General features: G+C 42.1%; 1 protein-coding gene across 1 annotated transcript in view; it reads right to left on the bottom strand.

Moving 5' to 3' along the window:
* The window catches only part of LOC140127366 (long-chain fatty acid transport protein 2-like), a 33,061-nt gene that overhangs the window by 6,575 nt on the left and 8,665 nt on the right, over positions 1 to 17,821 (bottom strand). The window contains exons 2-6 of the mRNA XM_072147973.1: positions 9,108 to 9,317; positions 7,766 to 7,924; positions 5,533 to 5,657; positions 2,866 to 3,060; positions 2,485 to 2,575 (exon numbers count right to left, since the gene is read on the bottom strand). Coding sequence (XP_072004074.1) covers positions 2,485 to 2,575; positions 2,866 to 3,060; positions 5,533 to 5,657; positions 7,766 to 7,924; positions 9,108 to 9,317 — 780 coding nt within the window. The remainder of the gene's footprint in view (positions 1 to 2,484; positions 2,576 to 2,865; positions 3,061 to 5,532; positions 5,658 to 7,765; positions 7,925 to 9,107; positions 9,318 to 17,821) is intronic.

Below are 17,821 nucleotides of genomic sequence, written 5' to 3'. Positions count from 1 at the left end.
AAAATGGACTTAAGATATGTCGCAAACTTTGTCTCAAAGCCTGCGCCAAATTTTAAGTCCCTGTTTTTTTCTACTGGTCTGAAATTCAGAACACCATTGTTTTCCTTTTGGACCTACCTATCATAGTGATCATGATCGGCGCTGCTATACTGCTAACAATAGAGGAATCCTTTCATTATATTTCACAATTTTTTTTTATAAACAAAGAAACTATCATTTTGTCTTTGGTGTGCTACAAAGGAAATAAACCACTTTGTAGTGTCTTGGTAGTATCTAATCCAAACATGACTATTAGTCTGTGTTTAGATACTGTTGGAGGATCATATCTTTATTAAATGTAAAACCACTTGATTTACGGTAGCAAGAAAACTTCTTTTAAAATTATGCAAATTAGGCTCTGGCACTCTTATGTATGACACACAGGGCACTCGGCGCTCTTCTCACCTCCTAATTATGCACGCCTCCAGCCTGCATTTGAATCTGGCCACCCCCTCCCCCGGAGGGATTGGGTGGATTGTAATGCATGCCAGAGGCGTGCATAATTAGGAGACAAGCAGTGTGCCAAGTGCCCTGTGTGACATACATAGGGGCACCAGAGCATAATTTTACATAGTGGTTTTATGTCTAATGAAGATATGATAATGCAACAGTATCTAAACGCCAACCAGTAAGTAAGTGTGGTTTAGATTCTACCTAACAAAGTGGCTGATTTCTGTAGGAAATTCGGTTCTACTACTGTACTGTACAGCTCAAGATTAGATGAACAATCTGGTGTCTTTATTCACTCACCATCCGATGTTTCGGCTGCCAAAGCAGACTTTATCAAGCATGATTAATAAAGACTGCTCTGGCGGTTTGAAACGTTGCATTATCGGTGAATAAAGACACCAACTCACCAAGTCCACCAACTCTTTGTGGACCTCCATTTGGCTATGATTACATGTTGAGCCCTGGTGGTGCTTTGTAAAGAACCCAAATGCAGCCATATCTTATAATATATAAATGAATAGGTTGCTTTCATAAAAATAAAAAAGTTATATTAATATAAAGGACATCTTCCACCAGGATGAAGGATTGTAAATTAAGCACACTTACATACTGATGTGTGCCTCCTCTTTCAGGATCCACTCTTCTTTAAGCTTCTTAAGCCCTTGTTTTTATCAAAAATGAGCCAAAGGGGCTCCAGGATCCATCAACATCTATGGAGTCCAGAGACCCACAGGCTCATTTGCATAATTTTTCATAAAAACAAGGACTTAAGAAGCTAAGCTAAAAGAAGAGTGGATCCTGACCAAGAGGACACACACCTGCATGGCAGTGTGCTTGGTTTACAATCCTTCATCCTGGTGGTAGATATCCTTTAAATGTGGATGAAGTTCCCTGGGGCTCCAGAGCATTTCTACCATGCTTGTTACCTCCTCTGGCTCCGCAATTGAAGACGTCACTGCTACAGTGAGTAGCAGCTGGTAGGAAGAGGGGGTTAGGGAGGAGGAAGTGGGAATAGAGAAAGTACTCTCGGGGTGTGAAGCTGGAGCCCAGAGTGGCAACATAGACACATTTACATAAATATAACTTTTTTTTTTAAATAAAACAAGCCGCTAATTTATATAATAAAGATATAGCTACATTTGGGTATTTCACCTCTACAAAGCGCTGTTATTCAACATACCTTATATACTCGAGTATAAGCCTAATTTTTCAGCACAAAATTTGTGCTCAAAAACCCTAACTCGGCTTATACTCGAGTCAACTAAAAAACCTTTCTGACGTCACCTGTGGGTCCTCTTCTGTCTGAGACAGTCTGAGACAGAAGAGGACCTATGGGGGACGTTGGAAAGATGAGTACAGTGTTATTTTTTTTTTCCTACTACAGGGGCTGGGCAGGCTGTATGCTACAGGGGCTGGCAGACTATATACAGGCGGTCCCCTACTTAAGAACACTCAACTTACATACGACCCCTAGTTACAAACGGACCTCTGGATGTTGGTAACTTACTGTACTTTAGGCCTAGGCTACATTGATCAGCTGTAACAGTTATCACAGGCGTCTGTAATGAAGCTTTAGTGTTAATCTTGATTCTTATGACAACCCAACATTTTTAAAATCCAATTGTCACAGAGACCAAAAAAGTGCTGGCTTGGATTACAATGATAAAATATACAGATCCGACTTGCGTACAAATTCAACTTAAGAAAAAACCTACAGACCCTATCTTGTATGTAACCCGGGGACTGCCTGTACTGGGAGGCTGTAACCAATGCATTTCCCACCCTCGGCTTATACTTGAGTCAATAGGTTTTCCCAGTTTTTTGTGTTGACATTAGGGGTCTCGGCTTATACTTGGGTCGGCTTATACTCGAGTATATACGGTAACCTTAACAGGAACACCCTGAAAAATCCAAAATACCTCTGAAACCTTTTAATGTCGTTTATTTAAAGCAAGTGTTTTAATTCTTTAGTACTTAGAAAAGAAATATTTTTACCCCTTCCAACACGAATACAATTTCCTGCAGCATCACGGATGGGTTCATCCTTTTCCACATCATATTTGATCAGCTCAAAAGGTCTCATACGCTAAAATGCAAAAATTTCCAGATTCCACTTTATATTCTTTTCATGTTATTATTCTCTCACTTATAATTATTACTAAATACACAGTTCATTAATTATTCAAGACTAAACACACAGGCAGTTATTCTAAGAGGTTGGTCCAGATTACACATTTTATAGGGGGCACTCTAGAGTGCTGTTATAGGGGCAGTTCAGAGTAAATGGTCTAATGACTGTTATAGTGAGTAGTTTTTTTTCTTTGAATGGGAAGCAGGTGGAAGGTATAATTATATGTAAAGGACTATACAACGTACCCTTAGTAAGCTGTTGCATCTTCCTACCGCTCCTACTTTTCTGGTGTAGTTGAAAAATAATGCATTTCCTTCTGTGGCAGCATAAAATTCATAAATATGTATATCGCCAAAACGATTGATAAATTCTTTCCAAACATCTAGCCTAAGTCCATTTCCCACTGCAAGTCGTACTTGGTGTTCCTTATCATTATATTTCTAGAAGAAAAAGGAAAAATGTGTGAATTTATTTAATTATCAGCGACGAGTAATTTTGTACACTGTGTAACAGAAGCAGTCGGGCAGGTCTTGAAACCCTTTCAGGTTTGATTGAAATCCCCCTATCCTCTGGGAAATGGGGATGTCATTATTAGGGTGGTTTCACACTGGTGTTTTTTTCACATCCGTTATTTTTCACTGAACCAATTTTTGCTTATGGACACATACAGATTGGTTTTCTCTTCCTGGCTTCAGTGATTTTGTTTCAGTGATACCTTACATAACCTTTCTTTTCAATGTATTTTTTTTCACACTTCAGTTTAAAACCTGTTCTTTTTGAGTTCACTGACAACATTGGATCAGTGGAAACAACTGAAGTGTGAAAAAGCCCATTCAAAAGAATAAGTCAGTAGGGCATCAGTGAAAATTTACTGTAGCCATGAAGAGAAAACCAATTTGTATAGCTCCATAAGCTAAAATGCGTTCAGTAAGAAATCACCGATGTAAAAAAAAAAAACCCAATGTGAAACCAACCTGAACCAAAAACTTTTATAGAATGATAAATACACATTGGGACAAAAGCTGCGGCACATTTATCAAAAACTGTGCAAACTGCACTATGTGCAGCTTGCCTGTGTATAGAGTAGGGGCCGCCAGATTCAGAAATTGTGGTGCCCGTTCTTCATGAATCTGGCGCCCCCTGTACTGCTCCAACTGTGCACCAACTTTTTTTGATTCACCTTTAACATGTGGCATGCAACACACTTCTGTCCAACTCTGCATGATAAATGTGGCGCACATTCCGACTGTACATCGGAACACACCTTTATGTGCAGAGATTTGTGTTGCATTGGGTATAGTGCAGCCGCAACACAAATGAGTCACCTGCGACACATATGTGTAGCAGACACTTCTTAAATACAAGTGCAAGCAGTTTGCACATAAAGAGAGTATAAAATATGAAAGAAAAGTGGCGCAAGGTCCCTTGTAATTGTGCCGCACTGAGTATTAAAACTGATTCAACAGGTCAGGGACTAGTTTTAAGCATGGGTACGTGTCTGTCTAGACTTACACCTGGCCACTCAAACTGTGGCCAGATATTTTACTGTGTTTTTGCTACAACTTGTGTTAACAATTCTATAAAAACTTTGTGTGCAGTAAGTCACTTAAGTAAGTGGATTTTTGGATTACAGGACCTGCAAAGATGTCAAAGCCGTTTGATAAGCCAGTGTGGTAGGGTAAGTAGAAAGATGCTGCTCTTGTGTCGTGATATTTGGCAGGCTGTAGAAAAAACTAAAACCTGGTGGTGCAGGCTGTAAGAAGGTACTAGGCCGCAGGCTGGAAGGAAGAGAGATATTTGTAGATTAATTACCGTATTAGAAAAGTCATGACATGCAGGGAGTGAAAAAGAGTGAGATATGTGGTGCAGACTGAGAAAGAAAGAAGTGGGCATGCGTGGGCGGCATAGGGTATCAGGCTGTGGAAAAGGGATGCATGGGGGGCAGGCTGCAAAATGTAGGGGGGTCATGAAAATAGGAGGACATGTGGTGCAGATTTTGTGAGATGGAAGGGAATATGGGGGTGCATGGGGATGCAAGCTCTGTGAGAAGGATATTTAAAATGGGTCATTGGGCATGGGAGAGGGAGGTGATGTCACGCAGGAGACATGGATAATTGGACATTTTGTCCTCACGCTCCGGCCTGCTAATTATAAGTCTTTTTTCCAGGCGATCCCAGCTTTCAAGATTAAAGAAGACCACCGCCATGAGGAAGAAAAGCATAGATGTGTTTGTTTAGTTTTTTATTTGTTAAACTTACTGGTAGATTTCCTTTAAAGAGAACCTTTGAGAATTATTATAATAATAAATCTTTAGTTTTATATGATGTTCTGAAGTGCTTCACAGATCATGCAGGACATATAAAACAAAAAAGCTTTCTAAAGTAATAACCTTGTCATGTGAAACAATAGGAACGAGGGCTCTGCTGCTGAAGAGGAAGGGGTAACACAGGAGTTTACAGCACAAGTGCAATTCTCCAGCCATTCTTTATGTGAATTCACTTGCACTCTCTTTTCTATATATTCAGCTCTTTTGACTATAATTTTCTCTGACACATAGCAAACATCTCAGACATTTGTGCAATCTAGAGCCAAACTGTTTTTTATTTTGTCTATGTTTAGAGCCGCATAAGAGGTTCTTTTTAACCATTACTCTACCAATGATGCTATCCTTATTATAAGACAAATGTTCTTGCAATCCTAGAGCACCAAGGTGCATCTCGCCATCCCTTTAAGAACCAATATTATAGCACTGGAAAATAGACTGCACCTGTTTAAATACTTGCTGTTCATTGCATCTAATTGACTAAATCTATCCAGCTATTTACATATTTATAACTCCTGCGTCTATTCTGTGTCTTTATATTTACACAAAAACTAAAGCAATTGATTAAAATTCTGAAAATTGTCCATACCTTTGGGGTGTTACACAGATATCGGAGGATCTCTCCAATATACTGGAAAGCTGTAACTTTATATTTCCGGCAGTCATCCCAGAATTGGCTAGCAGAAAATTTGTTTCTTAAAACACAGGTGGCTCCTGGGTAAAATAAGTTGTATTAGTTCAACATCATTTATGATTTTTTTTATTTGGGGTCCTGTGTAGCATATATGTCTTCTTTTGAGATCATACAATTAATAAAATATAGAGAATATGCTGGTATAACCAATGGAGTTTACTAGAAATAAAGGTATAAAACAAGACAATAATAAGGACTTCCATTACAGAGCTCCAGCACATAATACAAGTGACCCTGCTTATCTGTTTCACTACCACCTGCCCCATCCACTGCTTTGGAATCCCAAGACTTATGGTGGATCATCACTTTTGTAAAGGAGGAATCTCAATCATTTACCACAACCTGGCAGTTAATCGATGGAATCATGACTTCTCATATATAATGCAAAATCTTGAAAAACTAGTCTCTCTACGTTCCCTCCATCCCCAAGCACTTTTGAAAAATTACAGTAAGTATTGTGAAAAAGTATTTGCCCCTTCCTGATTTCTTCATTTTTGGGACATTTGTCGCACTTATATTTTTCAGATCACCAAACTAATGTAAGTATTAGATAAACCTACATGAGTAAGTCGCCCATACATCGCTATGGGGTCACAGCCCTGTACGGGAGCGGTACGGTGCAGCACCGTACCGCTCCGTAGAAAGACAGGACATGTCCTATCTTTCTACGTGATACGGCGCAGAGCGCTGTATACTCCTAAGGAGAGGGGCGGGGGTGAGCTGCGCTCATCCCCTTCTCCTCTCCGCAGCACCGATGGCACACAAAAAATCCTTTGATTTTCTCAGAAATCAAAGGTGCGCCTTATAGTCCAGTGCGCCTTGTATATGTACTGTACTTACAGACAACAGCTGCCTTGAACTGTGCACAGGTCTGCCACCTGCTGGTCATTCATCCTTATAATCAGGTGGGCCTTATAATCCGGTGCGCCTTATATATGAACCTAGATGTTTTAGCAGGCATTTATTGATGGTGCGCCTTATAATCCGGTGTGCCTTATAGTCCGAAAAATATGTTAAACAAAAATGCAGTTTTTAATGAAGGTCTTAATTTAGAGAAAAAGCTGCTAAAAAACCTGCAGGGTCCTACGTGCAAAAGTAAAAACTAGTAGTGGCCACCCGCAACAATTGCAATCAATTGTTTGCAATAACTGCTAAAGAGTCCTTTACTATGCTGTGAGTGGCCTACTCAAAGTCCTGACCTTAATTGGATTGATATGCTGTTGCAAGACCTCAAAATGCGGTTCATGTTCAGAAACCCTTCAATGTTGGTGAATTAGAAGATTCTGCAAAGATGAGTGGCCAGAATTCCTGATGAGCATTGTATAAGACTTGGAACATTGTGTGGATGAAACCATGCAAGGGACTTTCAAATTTTAATTTTAAACAACATCTGCCATCAGTTTGTAAGTAAGCTGGAGGCCTGAGCGCCTTTTGGCAATGCCTGGTTTAAATGTATTCAACCCTCCTCCCCCCACCGTCCAGCTGTGAATGAACCTCCTGCTCCTGATCAATTGATGTTAGAGGGCTCCTGACCGGTGATGTCAGAGGGCTCCTGCTCCTGACCGAGTAATGTTAGAGGGCTCCTGCTCCTGACCGGTGATGTCAGAGGGCTCCTGCTCCTGACCGAGTGATGTTAGAGGGCTCCTGCTCCTGACCGAGTGATGTTAGAGGGCTCCTGCTCCTGACCGAGTAATGTTAGAGGGCTCCTGCTCCTGACCGGTGATGTCAGAAGGCTCCTGCTCCTGACTGGTGATGTAAGAGGCCCGGGCATGGAGAGAGCGGTGTGTGCTCTCTCCAAGCTCCTCGGTCAGAAGCGGGAGGTAGGATTACAGCAGGGAATGTGATTGCATAAATTAAAACCTGGCAATGCCAAGAGGCACTCGGGCGACATCAGCCTGAATGTCTGTGGCTCATTTACATTGTTTAAAAGTAAATTTTGTAGAAAATATGCCCTTTCTTTATGTACTAAAACAGTTCCAATAAGTCCACAAAGAAACAAGCGTGTAATGCTGGACATCTACCATCAGTCAAAAAGATTATTTAAATGTGAGAGAAATACAAATAGGTTTCATCTATAATAGATAAAAGTATTTAATTTAATATATATAATGTATAAATAAATCATTACCTTGCTGGATGCATCCACGAATCCCAATCATAAGACCAGCACTGTGGTATAAAGGCAATGGAATGTACAAAACATCATTGCATGTAACTCCAGCCAATGTACTTATTGATGAACTTATCAAAAGGCGTCCCTGATTTATAACAGCTGCCTTAGGAAGACCTACAAAGAGAATCGTACAATTCTACTGCTTAAAATGTTATTTATACTTAGATTATCCCACTTAGAAACATTAATGACCTATCCAGGTAGGGGTTCAACACCCACTAAAATTGATATAAATACCGAAGAAAAGATACATTTAGAAGTGATTGTTGAGACCTCAACCTAAAATATCTACATAAACCGAATATACATAAATGAAATGGGCATAAATTCAGTCCCAATGCATGCAAACCCATTTTCCAATAAGATTTTTCACATCATCAAATTCAGTTACGAGATGATGAGATGGAAAAGATTTTTTAAGCAATACCGTTGTTGTGTTCATGCACTCCTTCTTCTTTATGACCTCTTAATAGTACCTTTTATTTAGCTACCCATTTTTCAATTATTGTTCCTGAAGCCTTATTTTATAAATAAAAATAAATTACCGTAACCAAAGATTTTTTTTGCAATCCTGCCAAAGTAACACGGTCACGTCTATGAAACTCTGTGCTACCACAGTCTCCATTAACATTCAAATGTTTTTCCGTACACCAAAATGTATCATAGCTATAGGTAATAAGGTTTGGGAGGTAGCAATGTTACATAAATGGATTTGGAATCAGAGCACACCAGCACCAGAAGATTAAAAGGAGGGCACCATATATTTGGGCTTATTTAAGGTTCCGCGGAACGCACTTTTGTCGGATTTTGGAAATTTTCGGGATTTGCTCCTCTGTGACAGTTATTTAGAAGGGGGTTTGTTTCGCATGCAATCGGATTTTGCTGCAGCAGCGCCAGCTTTCATGCAACAGAAATGGGAGGGGAGATGGACCGGCAGACGATCCGACTGATTCAAATTGAGTCGCATCCAATGCACTTACATACAGCAGGAAGAAGAGGGTGAACTCCGTCGGAGCTGAGCGGGGAAGCAACAGATGCAAGATATTGGAGCGCACGATCTTAGTGAATTGCGGCACAGTGCATTGTCGTCGGACAATGCACTTCGGGTAAACTCCGTCGACCGGGTAAGTAAATGTGCCCCAATGTGTTTTGTGCATTTATCATGAACTAGAGGGGGATTTAAAAATATGTTTTACGTATTTGCTGCCCAATGATGAAAAATTTTTAAAGTACAGGGATTTATTCTAGATTCTGATTGGTTTAAGACATTTTGCAGTATTTATTAAATACGATTTACCTGTAGTTCCAGATGTGTAAATATAGAGAGCTGGTGTTTTTACTGTAGAACCTGATCTATAGAATTCAGGAATCGGGTCTTCAGAGGCAGCTTCCACTTTGTCAAGTAAGCTTAGAACACCTTCAGTGGGCGAGTCCCTGCTCAGGTAGAAGACCACAACCCCAGCTTCTGAGAGAGCGGGCAGTACTTCCTCCACAGCGGCCCTCAATTCTTGGGAAAATAAATAAAGTAGTCTTAATAACAAATGTATACATTTAGAATGTATAGAGTATGTATATTTTTAGTAACATCTCATTTTTATGCAAATTGCATGTCTAAGTTGTATATTTAGTAACAAGCACAGGATTCAAGCCTATTGTGTTAGATCAGAAAAGTTATTTTTTTTTCACATTTTAGATTTTTGAAGGTCTATGCCAGTGATGGCTAACCTATGACACGCGTGTCAGTGCTGACACACGTAGCCATTTTCACTGACACGCGGCTGCCTGAGAGTTAAGTTTCATCCTACATGACCAGGTGCAGTAGCCAGGAGGCTGAGAGATTGCACTGAGCTTCCAGCACCCCCCTCCTCCTCCTCCCCGGGCCAACTTCTCCCCATGTGTGAGCTGTGCCTAGTGTCTCCGGCCAGCACAGGTATCAGCATGGGGCACAGCAGGAGAGGTGACCCGGCCATACATCCAGGAGGCTCCTCTGCAGCTCCTGATAGTTGTGGTGGGGGGAGGATGGCAGCAAGTCAGAGGTCACATCGCTGCTGCCTTGTGTGATGTCCCAGCAGCTCCCACCTCTACACTGACCATGTCCACAGCAGGGGCAAGGGAGGACAACCACTCTCATCATATAGTAAGTAAGGTCAGTGCACTGTATGATAGAAGACAGTCATCAGGGCTTGTGTGTCAGTTTTGTGACGTACAAGCCCTGAAATAATCGCAACGCCTTGCAAATCGCCAGACATTGCGATTATTTTGCTCCTCACACCTTCTCCATGCCAAGAGGGCATAAGGGAGATGCAGACAGCGGCACCTGCGCCCTTGCTATAACCTGTGAAGTTTCATGACTGAAAGTTCACAGGTTACTAAGCATTTCCACACTGATTGTAACCGATTTATTACAATGTGTGATTTGCACATAGTAATAGATGATTGGGAAAATCCCCATATACTGCCATACTGTAGAATGGCAGTACATGGTAGGATCAATCAGACAACCTACAGTTAAAGTACCCTAAAAGTTAAATAGTATACAGATTTATTATTTAAACTATAAATATCACAAAATTATATTTTTTTGTCATGGTGACACACCACCCGAGTTATGCTCGTTTTTTTGGCGAATTTTGACACACCAAGCTCAAAAGGTTGCCCATCACTGGTCTATGCGCACATACATTCAGGATCTATATAGGTTAAAACTTGTTTTAGTGTAGAGTTTATGCATAAAGTTGTAATTCCAGATTCTTCAGGACCGGTATTGCTGGCTGGCTCAATACTAGAAGCAGAAGGTGATATGTAATCTGGGGCGCTATTGAGTAATGTAATGTAATCATAGGTAAAATATTAGTAGTTTATGAAGTACCAAGTGCAGAAAGTCATTTTACAGTCCTTAAAGGGATACCTCTACTTATGGAATATCACTTTATCTACTGTATAACTATATGCAGCCCACAGTTAAGCTTGAAAATGCCCCTTCTATCACTTATCTCTCAGAACCTACTTCTACAAGCAGGAGGAAGGTATTTTATACAGCTGATCACATATCATTCCCTTACTGGTGCAGTCACCAGCCGTTTCATCATCTTGTTTCCTTCACTCACAGCATATCCTATCAATCTAAGGCCTCATGCATATAAACAGGAAATGGGTCCATAAGCTAGCCATTGTTTTAGCGGTTAACACGTATTCCCATTTCTTTCTATGAGCTTATGCACACAACGATGGATCCCATGGCGCCTAGCATGAGCCGACTGCCCAGAACAGATCCTATTCCTGTCTGAGTTTGTGGGCCGCACAAGTCTGTTTTTTTGGCTTATGGGTAGTATAAAGGGGACACCTATCAAATTATGCTGCTTATGTGTTGGGGCCTTAAGGGGTACATATTAAGTCTTTAGACAACTGCAAATGGATGTTTGCCTTTGCAGAAATATACTTAATAAAGCTGTTTCACATTAGTGTTGGTTGGTTATCAGCTGCAGTTGCACATCCGTTGTGTTTTCTCTCCATTTTCTTGTGTTTTGTCTCTATGATGCATCCGTTTTGTCTCTTCATCCGCAAAAAAAAAAACCCTGAAGGTTTAACATTGCTTCATCAGTGAAAAAAATAGATGTTTCATCCGTTATTTTTGCAGACACATAGACTTCTATTGCCTTCCGTGATCTGTGAATTTTTTATTTTTTTTCCCACGGACAGCAAATCAGTGAAAATACAAGCCAATGTAAAAACACCCATAGAAATCAATTACTTTCTATCACTGAACCACAGATGTGATAAACAAAACCAATGTTAAAGAGCCCTAACTTTCTGTATTTGGCAGCAATCGGAAATCGTTTTAGCTCCTGATGTTGGTAAACAAAATTTGTTGACTCCTCCTTTCTGCAGAATAGTATTCAGCAAAGCTGTTGCTGTTATCACCATTTAACACAGGAATGGCAGCATTACAGCAAGAATTTCAAACTATTGAGTGTGTACAGATTTGGTATAATGCCACTATAAATACCATACAAAGATAATAAAACCCAGGGCCATAACTTATAGCTGCCCCACCCCAATTCAAGATCTGTTACAGCCCACAACTGTAATGCACTGTTTATAGTACTGGTCTCTCTGTATGGAGCAAAGAACCATTATGGATCCTTTAAAGCTTCTTGACCTGATTGTACTCTCTGAACCCCTTAAGTTAAGTTTCAGAATTCTCCCTCTTACAATCTGTGACTCAGTATTGACACTAGATCGGATCTGCCTATGTTTATCTATTAATATACTGCTAAACAGTGTATAAGGGTGAAAAAGGTAGAGAATGAAGCACCTTCTGCGACTAACACTGGCTAAATGGTTAATGTAAAATGTATCAAATGTGTAATATATCCCAACTTCAATTTTTCACCATTTGGCCATCTTATGTACTAAATTCTAAATATTAAATTATAGTACCGTAAATTAGTAAATGCTATAGTACATTATAGTTCTAACAATGTTATCTTGATGTTAAAAATATGCTTATATTTAGTATTCATTTAGATGCCTAGGGCTGAGTGGCTGGGAGGAATAATGTTTTACATTGTTTTTTTTATTAAAGGAAATCTGTCATCAGGAATCTACTTTCTTAGCCTGATGGTAGATTCTCCAAATATTTACTATTTTCTAAAATATACCGTATGCTGAGGCAATTTGGGGCCTGGGGTAGTCTCTGTGAGCATTGGGGCTAAGGCCCCTTCCACACTAGCGAGTGTGATGCGATGAACTCGCATCACACTCGCAACGCAAGCTGCCGGGAACGCACGGCCCGAACCCTGCACCGCGGGAGTGAACTGACATGCTGAGTTCACTCCCGCGGTGCAGGGTTCGGGCCGTGCGTTCCCGGCAGCTTGCGTTGCGAGTGTGATGCGAGTTCATCGCATTACACTCGCTAGTGTGGAAGGGGCCTGAGACTATTCTGCCCCCCCCCCCCTACATCCATGTCACCTGTGAATGTGGAAGCACAGCCCACACAGGCGCAATCCCGATGCTTAGTGCTGCCGTTCATAGGCGTCATGTACCATATTAAAGTTTTCTTTTTTTGTTTTGCTTTTTGGCATTTTCTAACAATGCCTTCACAAATAAGCTGTAGTAAGGGTGGTTTCACATTGGCTTTTTTTTCTTTTCACATCAGTGATTTTTTTACTGAACCCATTTTGGCTTAAGGACACATACAGATTCTCTCTTCCTGGCTTCAGTGAATTTTCACTGATGTCTTACTGACCCATTTCATTCAATTGTCTTTTTCATACTTCAGTTTCTTTTCATTTTTTTTTTAAAGTATTTATTTTTGCAGTTTTTTGAAATTTTATACAATTATAATAAACAAAACCGAAGAACAAGATTGTCTGTCACATATTTCCTTCCCCCCATTACAGGATTATTATACAACAGCCATGGTAACAGTCAGGTTCTTACTGTGTTTCAAAACTACCTGAGGGATATTACACAGTAGATAACAGCAGGATACTGCAGCCAGACATCTTGATACAACACAAATAACTATTGACACATAGACAATCAGTCACACACACACACATACCAGCACGCTCAGTCTCCTTCATCATGGAGAGGAGTATATATCACATGTGATTATAAGGCTGTATGGGGAGTCGCGCACCATCTGGACCAGATGCGGTCAAACTTCTGGGGACACTTCCTGTTGGTATATAGGGACCGGTAGTGGGGAATGACACTGTTAATGAGTAGTATTAGAGATGAGCGAACATACTCGTCCGAGCTTGATGCTCGATCGAGCATTAGCGTACTCGTAACTGCTCGTTGCTCGGACGAGTATTTCGCCCGCTCGAGAAAATGGCAGCTCCCGCCGTTTTGCTTTTTGGCGGCCAGAAACAGAGCCAATCACAAGCCAGGAGACTCTGCACTCCACCCAGCATGACGTGGTACCCTTACACGTAGATAGCAGTGGTTGGCTGGCCAGATCAGGTGACCCTGGGATAGACTAGCCGCTGCCCGCGCTGCTCGGATCATTCTCTGTCTGGATGCCGCTAGGGAGAGAGCTGCTGCTGCTCAGGGAAAGCGTTAGGGTGTTCTATTAGCTTACTGTTAGGCAGGAGTGATTCTTAAAGAACCCAACAGCCCTTCTTAGGGCTACAATAACGTTATACTTTTTTTTTTTTTTATTTGCAGCTAGTACCATATTGTGAGGAATTAGCAGGGGGACTTGCTACCGTTGTGTTTAGCTCTTAGTGACACACATATCCACCTCAAACACCAAAGTGGGAAAATTTATTAGGGGTTTGAGTAGAATAAGGCAGAGTCTGCCAGTTTCTTTTAATTTTACGTTTATTTTTTTCATAACTCAGCGTCATCTCATCTGGCATAGTAGTGTGCTGTAATACTTGGCTAGAAAATAGCCATAGGAGAATACAAACGTCTTAATTACGCCTACAGTAGCGTTATATATATTTGATTTCTGGTTGATCTGCTGGTGGCTGTACTTGCTGCAGTGCATCTACTATCAAATTGGGAGCAATTTGGAGTCAGACTTGCGACCACTGTGTTTTAGTGACGCACATATCCATCGCAAAGACCGAAGTGGGAAAATTTATTAGGGCCCGGGGTTGTATTTCAATTAGGCAGAGTCTGCCAGTTTCTTTTTATTTTACATTTATTTTTTTCATAACTCAGCGTCATCTCATCTGGCATAGTAGTGTGCTGTAATACTTGGCTAGAAAATAGCCATAGGAGAATACAAACGTCTTAATTACGCCTACAGTAGCGTTATATATATTTGATTTCTGGTTGATCTGCTGGTGGCTGTACTTGCTGCAGTGCATCTACTATCAAATTGGGAGCAATTTGGAGTCAGACTTGCGACCACTGTGTTTTAGTGACGCACATATCCATCGCAAAGACCGAAGTGGGAAAATTTATTAGGGCCCGGGGTTGTATTTCAATTAGGCACAGTCTGCCAGTTTCTTTTTATTTTACGTTTATTTTTTTCATAACTCAGCGTCATCTCATCTGGCATAGTAGTGTGCTGTAATACTTGGCTAGAAAATAGCCATAGGAGAATACAAACGTCTTAATTACGCCTACAGTAGCGTTATATATATTTGATTTCTGGTTGATCTGCTGGTGGCTGTACTTGCTGCAGTGCATCTACTATCAAATTGGGAGCAATTTGGAGTCAGACTTGCGACCACTGTGTTTTAGTGACGCACATATCCATCGCAAAGACCGAAGTGGGAAAATTTATTAGGGCCCGGGGTTGTATTTCAATTAGGCAGAGTCTGCCAGTTTCTTTTTATTTTACGTTTATTTTTTTCATAACTCAGCGTCATCTCATCTGGCATAGTAGTGTGCTGTAATACTTGGCTAGAAAATAGCCATAGGAGAATACAAACGTCTTAATTACGCCTACAGTAGCGTTAGATATATTTGATTTCTGGTTGATCTGCTGGTGGCTGTACTTGCTGCAGTGCATCTACTATCAAATTGGGAGCAATTTGGAGTCAGACTTGCGACCACTGTGTTTTAGTGACGCACATATCCATCGCAAAGACCGAAGTGGGAAAATTTATTAGGGCCCGGGGTTGTATTTCAATTAGGCACAGTCTGCCAGTTTCTTTTTATTTTACGTTTATTTTTTTCATAACTCAGCGTCATCTCATCTGGCATAGAAGTGTGCTGTAATACTTGGCTAGAAAATAGCCATAGGAGAATACAAACGTCTTAATTACGCCTACAGTAGCGTTATATATATTTGATTTCTGGTTGATCTGCTGGTGGCTGTACTTGCTGCAGTGCATCTACTATCAAATTGGGAGCAATTTGGAGTCAGACTTGCGACCACTGTGTTTTAGTGACGCACATATCCATCGCAAAGACCGAAGTGGGAAAATTTATTAGGGCCCGGGGTTGTATTTCAATTAGGCAGAGTCTGCCAGTTTCTTTTTATTTTACGTTTATTTTTTTCATAACTCAGCGTCATCTCATCTGGCATAGTAGTGTGCTGTAATACTTGGCTAGAAAATAGCCATAGGAGAATACAAACGTCTTAATTACGCCTACAGTAGCGTTAGATATATTTGATTTCTGGTTGATCTGCTGGTGGCTGTACTTGCTGCAGTGCATCTACTATCAAATTGGGAGCAATTTGGAGTCAGACTTGCGACCACTGTGTTTTAGTGACGCACATATCCATCGCAAAGACCGAAGTGGGAAAATTTATTAGGGCCCGGGGTTGTATTTCAACTAGGCACAGTCTGCCATTTCCTTTTTTATTTTATGTTTATTTTTTTCATAACTCAGCGTCATCTTATCTGGCATAGTAGTGTGCTGTAATACTTGGCTAGAAAATAGCCATAGCAATAGGATAGCATCGTTTGGTTTTAAAAACTAAAAAACACAAAAAAACAAAAAAACCAAAAAAAAAAAAAAGTTAAAAAAAAAATACAAGTTATAACTCTCATTTTCAAAATGTTTAACCCGAGGGCTAGGGGTAGAGGACGAGGGCGGGGACGTGGGCGTCCAACTACTGCAGGGGTCAGAGGCCGTGGTCCTGGGCGGGGTGAGACACCACCTGCTTATGAGGGAGCAGGGGAACGCCGCAGAGCTACACTCCCTAGGTTCATGTCTGAAGTTACTGGGACTCGTGGTAGAGCACTGTTGAGGCCAGAACAGTGCGAACAGGTGATGTCGTGGATTGCCGACAATGCTTCGAGCAATTTGTCCACCAGTCAGTCTTCCACGCAGTCCACCCATGTCACCGAAATCGGCACTCCTCCAGCTCCTGCACCTCAGCCTCCTCCCCCCCAGTCTGCCCCCTCCCAGCAAAATTTGCCATTTGAACCGGCATACTCTGAGGAACTGTTTTCTGGACCCTTCCCACAGTCACAAACCACTTGTCCGGTTGCTGATGAGCAATTTTCCGATGCCCAGGTTTTCCACCAGTCGCAGTCTGTGGGTGATGATGACCTTGTTGACGTAGTGGAAGAAGTGTGTAAAGAGGTGTCCGACGATGAGGAGACACGGTTGTCAGACAGTGGGGAAGTTGTTGTCAGGGCAGGAAGTCCGAGGGGGGAGCAGACTGAGGGATCGGAGGATGATGAGGTGACAGACCCAAGCTGGGTTGAGAGGCCGGGTGAACACAGTGCTTCTGAGACGGAGGAGAGCCCTCGACCAGAACAGGTTGGAAGAGGCAGTGGTGGGGCCAGACGGAGAGGCAGGGCCAGAGCTGGTGCATCAGCGCCAAATGTGTCAACTAGTGAAGCTCCCGTGGCGAGGGCTCCTGCGGCGAGGGCTAGATTTTCAGAAGTCTGGAGGTTCTTTAAGGAAACACCGGATGACCGACGGACTGTGGTGTGCCACATTTGCCAAACCAGGATCAGCAGGGGTTCCACCACTACTAGCTTAACTACCACCAGTATGCGCAGGCATATGAATGCTAAACACCCCACTCAGTGGCAACAAGCGCGTTCACCTCCGGCCGTGCACACCACTGCTCCTTCCCCTGTGTCAGCTGATAGTCAGCCCCCTGCCCAGGACCCTGCCACAAAAACCCCATCGTCACCTCCACGATCCTCCACAGCATCCACCAGCGTTCAGCTCTCCATACCCCAGACGCTGGAGCGGAAACGCAAATATAGTGCAACCCACCCGCACGCCCAAGCCCTTAATGTGCACATTTCCAGATTGCTAAGCCTGGAGATGCTGCCCTATAGGCTAGTAGAGACCGAGGCCTTTCGCAGCCTCATGGTGGCGGCCGCCCCTCGGTATTCGGTCCCCAGCCGCCACTACTTTTCCCGATGTGCCGTCCCAGCCCTGCACCAGCACGTGTCAGACAACATAATCCGTGCCCTGACCAACGCCGTTTCTGACAAGGTCCACCTGACCACGGACACGTGGACGAGTGCTGCCGGGCAGGGCCACTATATATCTCTGACGGCACATTGGGTTAACTTGGTGGAGGCTGGGACCGAGTGTGACCCTGCGGCTGGTCATATACTGCCGACGCCGAGG

Source organism: Engystomops pustulosus, chromosome 4 (genome assembly GCF_040894005.1).
Source record: "Engystomops pustulosus chromosome 4, aEngPut4.maternal, whole genome shotgun sequence".
NCBI classification, from domain to species: domain Eukaryota; kingdom Metazoa; phylum Chordata; class Amphibia; order Anura; family Leptodactylidae; genus Engystomops; species Engystomops pustulosus.
The sequence above is the reverse complement of the archived record's forward strand: the minus strand, read 5'-3'. Positions and strand labels throughout refer to the sequence as shown.